Source organism: Cetorhinus maximus, chromosome 24 (genome assembly GCF_964194155.1).
Source record: "Cetorhinus maximus chromosome 24, sCetMax3.hap1.1, whole genome shotgun sequence".
NCBI classification, from domain to species: domain Eukaryota; kingdom Metazoa; phylum Chordata; class Chondrichthyes; order Lamniformes; family Cetorhinidae; genus Cetorhinus; species Cetorhinus maximus.
The window spans coordinates 10,327,439-10,335,284 of record NC_135902.1 but is presented as its reverse complement, the minus strand read 5'-3'; the positions used below and the strand labels follow the sequence as shown (position 1 = coordinate 10,335,284).

Genomic DNA, 7,846 nt, shown 5'->3' with positions numbered 1-7,846 from the left:
CCTGGCCGTAAACCGACGAGATCAGATCAACTGCTCATTATTCAGCTCAGAAACATTTTGCCTTCTTTTCACTTCGATGGAAAGTAAAATCTGGTGGGTTGGCAGGTGGGCAGAATATCTTTTCAGTGAAAATACTACTGCTTTCAATTCCTCATTCCGATAAAGATTTCTCAAAGGCATGAGCTGCCTGATACACTGGATTAGTAGTTAATCTTGTGCTGTTTTTGTTCCAGAAAAGCAGTAAGGTGACTGGGAAGCATAGCCGAAGTTTGCATGCTCCCCCAGCCAACACCCAACTCTTTACATTGGTTTTTCAGTGTTTCCATTTTTAAAACTCATAATTTTATTGTATGGTGGACCAACATTACTGAAACACAATTGCTGTCTTAGGGATGTTTCTCACGACTTTTATAACGATGAAAATGTCACTATTTGGTGCTGGCTACAATGAGGAATGCCACTAGACTGACATCAGAGGATACGATATGTGTTTTATTATTTTTCTCTACTTTTTGCTACAATTGAATTTTGTTACTTTTGAGATTCAATTACCACAGCAAAACAGGCTAAGAAATTCACATTGTGTGCATTTCTTCTTCACGGTGCTGAGCTGCAAGTTGGTATTCATTCTGTTGTGTACAGTGTTTTCTGTGAAAGAGAATTAAATGAAAATATATCACTGATGCCAGTGAATAGCAGATGAAAAATTAATAGCCAAAAATTCAGGACTACAATGTACCAAAGCCAATTCTTTTACCTTGCTGGTAATAACATGGCTTTTAGCCCTCAGTTTGTTGACCTGCGTTTCAGCAATATCTGCACGTTCCTCGGCTTCCTCCAGATCGTGCTGTGTCCTTCTGAATTTAGTAATGTGAACATTGGCCTGCTCCTCCTGGACAAATAATAATACATAATGAAGTTTATTTTTTTACTCTGACTCCAACCGGACAAAGCTACAACTTAAATTTGTTTTGCTTATACTGGATTCCTGGTGGCACCAAATTATAGGCTGGATTTTGCTCACTGTTTGAAAAAAAAATTAAATCAGACTGCAACTTCTGACAGCAGCGCACATGCAGTTAGCTGCAGAAATCGGACCCTGCTGACAGAGTTGCCTTGCTTGTTCAGCAGCGGCACACGAGTGGTATCTCACAGAGAGACTCACCATTGAAATATACGGAATGTCATGAAGTTGATGTCCTGACATGATTTATACCCAATAAATTGAAAAATTTGGAGCTTGTTTATTCCAATGTAGTACTTTTTTAAAAAATGTGTGGCATGCCTAAATTGTTGCCAACTTCTTTGGCACTGAAGATGAACTTTTACAAATGTGAAGTCTCATTCTTTCAAATTTTATTTATTGTTGAAGGCTTTTTAAAAAATAACATTTTACTTTTTCTTTCTGACTCTTTTATCTCTTTCTTAATTCCATCTTTCTCTCCCTCCCTTTATTTTGCTTTTTAGGACCTGACTTAACATTGCATTAAATATTCTAACTGACACTTCCTGGTTTGGGCTCTGCCCTGCTCATTAGCAATTCTTCAATCTGACTGTTAAGGAGTTACACAGTTGCTTTCCCATTTTGGTTCTCTACATGAAGTTCCAGCGAAAAATCCCATCGAAAATCTATGGGCAAATGCAAACGTGATGAATGGCTAGTGCCATTTTTTCAGGACTGGAGGAAAAATCCAGTCCAATGTCTTTTGTATGAAAGCAGTAGCAGTGGCATTTTAGGGTCAAGAGGAATAGGATTGATATGGCTTTACTATTGTATTAGATATTTCTGACCCGCCAGATTAAACAATTCTATTTGGTTCAAAATGTACTGAAGTAAGCCGAAAACTGATGTGACATAACTACAAAATCGTACAGGTCAAACAATGAAAATCTCATAAGCCAAAATGAAGAAGCAAAAATCCCTTTCAGTTGCGTGCAGTTTGTATCAGTTATTTACTTACAGCATCGTCGACATTTCTCTTGTATGATTTGACTTTTAATTGCAATTTGTCCACCAAATCCTGCAGTCTAACAACATTTTTATGGTCTTCCACAGACTGTATGTGAAAAATTGAAAGAAAGAATTTAAAATCTCTTTGTTATTCCAGAACTTAAAATGAAAATCAATTATTAAGACCTCTGAATAATTATTCCTTACCTGGAATGTCATCTCTTTGACTCTCCTTTCATATTTCCGTGAACCTTTAATCGCCTCTGCTGCACGCTTCTGTTCAGCGTCAAGTTCATTCTCTAATTCACGTATCTATAAGAGCAATAAATATTTCAAAATTGCAATTCTCATTGAATCATTCTAGTTATATACATAATTAAATAATTCTTCACACTGACATTATATTGGAATAATCTCAGTTTCAAGTGCTCATTTATACACAATTTTGGTTCCTTACTACAGACACCAGCCTCAGGCCAGTACCTGTAAGGTGCATTGCCTACTTCACAGTTTTACTCCCTGCTGCACCTTATCCTGGGTGCATTAACCATTTAGCTTTGGGCATATGTGCTTGGTTACTTGTGTATGGGTCCACTTTTGGACCTGTATTTTAATTTTACGAGCAACTGATCAACAATTGCTTCTCGAATAATATTTCAGAGGGTCAAAAGTAACTTTACAAAGTTTGCAGGATGTCTTGTGGAGCACCTGATTATGCATGAGCATGGAGTATCTTACGTGCTGTATAAAATTCAAGTATTGCATATTCAACTTTAGTGCTGTTGGGAGTCAGATTACTCACTCAAGTCTAAGTTATACTCCCAATTAAGTGTTGATGTACACATAATATCACATTACATTGAAACAAAAATAAGTTAGATAACTGGAACCTCCAAAAGTCTGACTATTAACTCTTCTTTCGTGTATTGACTGGTATTCTATGTATTTTGTTTTCAGTTATAAAACACACTGGGTCTTTTGGGGTCTTTTCAGTAACAGTAATATGATAAAGAGCCTTACTATTGCAAAAATAATAAACTGAAAGTTGCTGTCAAAATAACAGGGAGGCTAATGGCAGTCTCCGTTATGCATAAATAGTACAAGTTCATATGAGGAGCAGATGTGCAAAAAAAATGCAACTGCCAAAAGTTGCTGTCCAAGTTACACTGTTATCACAAAAACACTGACTCACCACTGAAACTCATTGAATGTTGTGGAGTTGCTTTATTTGTGCAACTGAAACTAAATCTGTTGTATTTAAGGCCAGTAATTAGTAGTTTATTCACTAATGTGATAATTGTTAATTACTGCCAATCAACCTCTTCAACATCAACATTTAATTAATACAAGTACGGAGTCACTTTCCTTCAGGTTTTCAATTTTTCAGCATGACTTAAAAAATATCAAATCACTGGGTCTAAATCCTGGAACTCCCTCCCTAACAGAACTGTGGGTGAACCTACAGCACATGGACTGCAGGGGTTCAAGTAAGTGGCTCACCACTACCTTCTCAAGGACAATCAGGAATAGGCAACCAATACTAGCCTTGACAGTGGTGGTCACATCCATGAATGAATCAAAAAAAAATTACATTTATAATTTTGTGGGCAAAAACTATTTGAGCTGAAGGGTGCGGGGGAAAATCTGACAAATGGCAGCTACTGTTAGATACTTTGCTGCAGCAAAATTTGGCCCTTTATCTCCTTACTTTTGACTCATGCTTTTAGAAAACATGCTGCCATCCCAAGGGGATAATGTCTTTATTTACAATTCCAAATTATAATACTTGGTGAACTGAGTTGACAGAAAGATGGGAATCATTTAATAAACCAGATGGGAGGAGATTCAAGTGGAGCATAAACACTGGCATGGATTTGTTGGGTCTGTTCCTTTCCTTTATATTCTATGTTAATTCTATGCAAATAAATCATAAACTGTAGGCAAAGAGTACATTTTCCTCATTGTCATATTAAAGAAAAATAATTCATAAATGGCCATTACAAACTAATGACACTATATTAAAGATCTTGAACTTTTTGCACAGAGGAAGTACCCCCAAAAGTGCAGCTATGCTGCCAATCTTGCAACACCATGAAGTGGCTTTGAATGTGCATCGGCAGTATGATTCAGCAGCTATGCCAAATCTGATTTCCAGTTGCCCTGAATTCAAATGCTGTGGACCTCATCCAGCAGGTGACTTCATATTCAATTCAGGCCAGCTGCAGCTGAATTCAAGCCTTGTTTTAAAAGCGCACAGGAGTGAAAAATTGATTGCCAAAGCTCTTTATAAACTTACTTTGCATGTTTTTATTGTTTTAAGACACTGCCAAATATACTTCCAATATTAAAAATTAAAAATCATTGGAATATTTATGTAATTCTACAAGGTGACTCATTAAACATCTTAAAAGTCACCTGAAGGAAGTTGCCAATTGTTCATGATATGGGTTTGCTGCAAACATCCTAAGTAATCTTCAATTAAAAAAAATATTTACACAACTCACCCTCGTCTCTAGTTTTTGTATTTGTTTCTTTCCACCTTTCAGTGCTAACTGTTCAGCCTCGTCCAGACGGAACTGCAGATCCTTGACTGTCTGATCTAGGTTCTTCTTCATTCTCTCGAGGTGAGCACTTGTATCTTGTTCCTTCTTCAACTCTTCAGCCATCATTGCAGCCTGATTTCAACGTTAAAATAAAGTGAAACGTAGGTAGTTATGTTGAAATGCTATTAAGTAGAACAGGAACAGGAGTTGGCTATTCCTTTCTTAAATCTATATTTCAAATTCTTCTAACCACCCTAGCTCCACAACCCTTAATACACTTGCCTAACAAAAGTCTATTAAGCTCAGCTTTGAAATTTTCAAATCGCCCCCAGTTTCAACAACCTTTGAAGGTACAGAATTCCACTTGCCTTTGTGTGAAGAAGTGTTTCCTGATTTCACTCCTGAACAGTGTAATTCTAATTTTACAGTTATTCCCCATTGTTCTGGGCTCCTCCACCAGCAGAAATAGTTTCTCATTATCTACCCTATCAATTTATTTAATCATCTTAAGCACTTAATGTATTAACACAAATGTATAAATTATTTTAGTTATCAAAATTTGAAAATCTCACATCAGTGATTGCCTTCTTGGCTTTCTCTTCAGCATTTCTTGACTCCTGAATGGCATCTTCTACCTCAGTTTGAAGCTGGGAAACATCAGTCTCAAGCTTTTTCTTAGTGTTGATAAGGCTAATGTTCTAAAAGGTGTAACAAAGATGTCATTTGGCATTATTAGTTGAGTAAAGCATTTAAAAACAGGCATTTAAGAATGGCTTGTGTTTCAGGCTACCTGAGAATGAAGCAGCTGAACACGTTCACTGATATCAAAGATTTCTTGTTCAGCAACTTTGCGAGCTCTGTCTGTCTGCTCTAGAGCTACTGTAACCTCGCCAAGTTCAGTTTGTAGAAGGTTGTTTTTCCGTTCTGCCAAGCTTAGCTGCTCCTTCAGGTCCCCTTGAATTCGCAAAGCTTCATCCAGATGCAGCTGTGTTTCCTAAATCATGAAATATTTAATTGTATGACTGAAGGCAGTTGGAAACTCAACAATGAACATGTGCACAAATACGAAACGTCAACCGATTTCACTTACCTTGAGTACTCCTTGAACGTTCCTGAGATTTTTCTGCATTTCTGCAGCCTGGCGGTTTGCTTGCCCCAACTGAATCTCCATTTCGTTGAGGTCCCCTTCCATTTTCTTTTTGAGCCTTAAGGCATCATTTCTGCTTCTGATTTCAGCATCCAGGGTATTCTGCAGTGTCTCTATGGTTCTTTGGTGATTTCTCTTCAGTTGTTCAATTTCTTCATCTTTCTCAGCAATCTTCCTGTCAATTTCTGACTTGATTTGATTCAATTCAAGCTGAATTCGAAGCAACTTTTCCTCTGAATGTTCAAGTGATGCCTTTGGCAGGCGGTTAAGATAAAAGGAACATTAATCAAAATGGATCCAATATCAACTTAATTACTGGATTTTAATATTTATAATAATTAGATACATTTTGCAACTGTAACTGTCTTTTACCATCAGCTAAATTGCTATATTCCTCCCGCAGGTATCATGCCCTAAGGGGGCATTGACAACCATGAGCTGCCATTGGATTGGTCCATGATTATGCTTGTCAAAAATGCTGCAGTGGTATGCCATTGTCTTCTGCAGTATGACTGACCAGGAAAGTCCTGCTCTTACCACCATGTGTATTTAGAAGTTTACAATTAATGTCTTTGGCCATCAAGTCCTGAAGTGGAACTTGAACCCAGAGCTTCCAGCCAAGTAGTAGGGATGCTACCGCTGTGCCACAAGACCACCTCCACATTTCTATACTACTTGTGTAAAATATACAAAGTTTACCTCTGCTTCCTCTAATGCACATTGAAGTTCAGACTTTTCTTGTTCAGCTTGCTTTTTTGCTTTATCCAGCTCATGAATTGTCTTTCCACATTCACCAATTTGTTCAGTGAGATCGGAAATTTCCTCTGTTCAACAAATTTTAAACACCAGAATCAGTAAGCAGTCTTTCAAACTCACTTTAAATATTCCTGACTTGAATAATGCTACATTGAGACTTACGTTGCAGATTTTTGTTCTCCCTCTTGAGGGTTTCAAGATGATCCAAAGACTCTTCATAAGCATTCTTCATCTTGAACAGCTCGGTACTGAGAGACCGAGATTCTTTCTGTGCTCCCTCCAGCTCAGCGTGGCATTCCTCGTATTTTTGTTTCCATTCTGCCAGAATCTACAATAAAAAAGGCAAACAGATTTTTATGTGACTAAATAGGCTCCAAGCCTATTTAGGTTACCATTCCACCCTGTAGAAGGTATGTTTAAAGTTCTGTACCTTGTCAAAGGCTCTCTGTTTCTTATCAAGAGCCGCTGCAGCGGCATTAGCCCTCTCCACGTCGATCATGAGATCTTCCACCTCTCCTTGCAAGCGCAGTTTTGTCTTTTCCAGTGAAGCACATTTGGCATTGACTGCCTCAACGTGCTCCTCTGCATCCTGCAGTCTTTGAGCTAGTTTCTTCCTAAATAAAAAGTCAAATTATTATCCTGCTAAGGCATAAAATAATGGGTCCAAGAAAATTAATATACACTCAAAGGATTCAAAAATGAAGAAAACATATATATATTAATACACATACTTGGCCTCCTCCAGTTCCTCTGTGCGCTGGATCGCATCCGTTTCATATTTTGTTCTCCACTGAGCAACTTCGCTGTTGGCCTTGGACATGCCACGTTGGAGCTCAGCCTTTGCCTCCTGTTCCTCTTCATATTGCTCACGGAGCAAATCACAGTCATGGCGGGCGGATTGCAGAGCATGTGCCAAGGCGCTCTTAGCCTTTTCATAGTTAACAGAAAGAAGAAATCAGAAGTGATTGAGAATGAAATAAAAAATGGTTAATGCAACAGAAGTGACTGCTTTACAAGCCAAAGACAAATAATAAAAATGATTGTAAAATCATATTGATGGGTTATTTTATGCATGAACAGTATCTGCTTTGTTAAACGTGACCAGTTGCATTTTGCCTCCACTGGCATTCTCTATTGAGTTGACTGCAGGACCTTGTAATGAGCAAATTGGAATATGAAGGCTTGACTGTACTTTTTAAATTACACAAATGCTCACCATTGTTCTCATAAACTAGAAACAAATCTTTTGATAAAACAAAAGCCGCAAAATTGGATAGGGCCCAAAAACAGGTGCAGGGATCAGGATGCAGGAACAGCCGATGCTTGTTGCTTCCAATACAGGTGGCACATAAATGTTTTGCTGCTGATTAATTTAAATAATTGCAATTTAAATAATAGCATGAGAAGGGAATGCAAAATCAAGAGAAGTTGGCACGAGTTACAGATAGC

At 37.8% G+C, this 7,846-nt stretch overlaps 1 protein-coding gene across 1 annotated transcript in view; it reads right to left on the bottom strand.

Annotated features, from left to right (window-relative positions):
• Positions 1-554: 554 nt before the first annotated feature.
• The window catches only part of LOC144699638 (myosin-1-like), a 33,398-nt gene continuing 26,106 nt past the window's right edge, over positions 555-7,846 (bottom strand). The window contains exons 29-40 of the mRNA XM_078570728.1: positions 7,129-7,325; positions 6,828-7,011; positions 6,560-6,725; positions 6,341-6,465; positions 5,585-5,893; positions 5,285-5,488; positions 5,067-5,192; positions 4,456-4,626; positions 2,159-2,263; positions 1,962-2,057; positions 758-892; positions 555-648 (exon numbers count right to left, since the gene is read on the bottom strand). Of these exons, the coding sequence (XP_078426854.1) occupies positions 625-648; positions 758-892; positions 1,962-2,057; positions 2,159-2,263; positions 4,456-4,626; positions 5,067-5,192; positions 5,285-5,488; positions 5,585-5,893; positions 6,341-6,465; positions 6,560-6,725; positions 6,828-7,011; positions 7,129-7,325 (1,842 nt within the window). The 3' untranslated portion in view covers positions 555-624. The remainder of the gene's footprint in view (positions 649-757; positions 893-1,961; positions 2,058-2,158; positions 2,264-4,455; positions 4,627-5,066; positions 5,193-5,284; positions 5,489-5,584; positions 5,894-6,340; positions 6,466-6,559; positions 6,726-6,827; positions 7,012-7,128; positions 7,326-7,846) is intronic.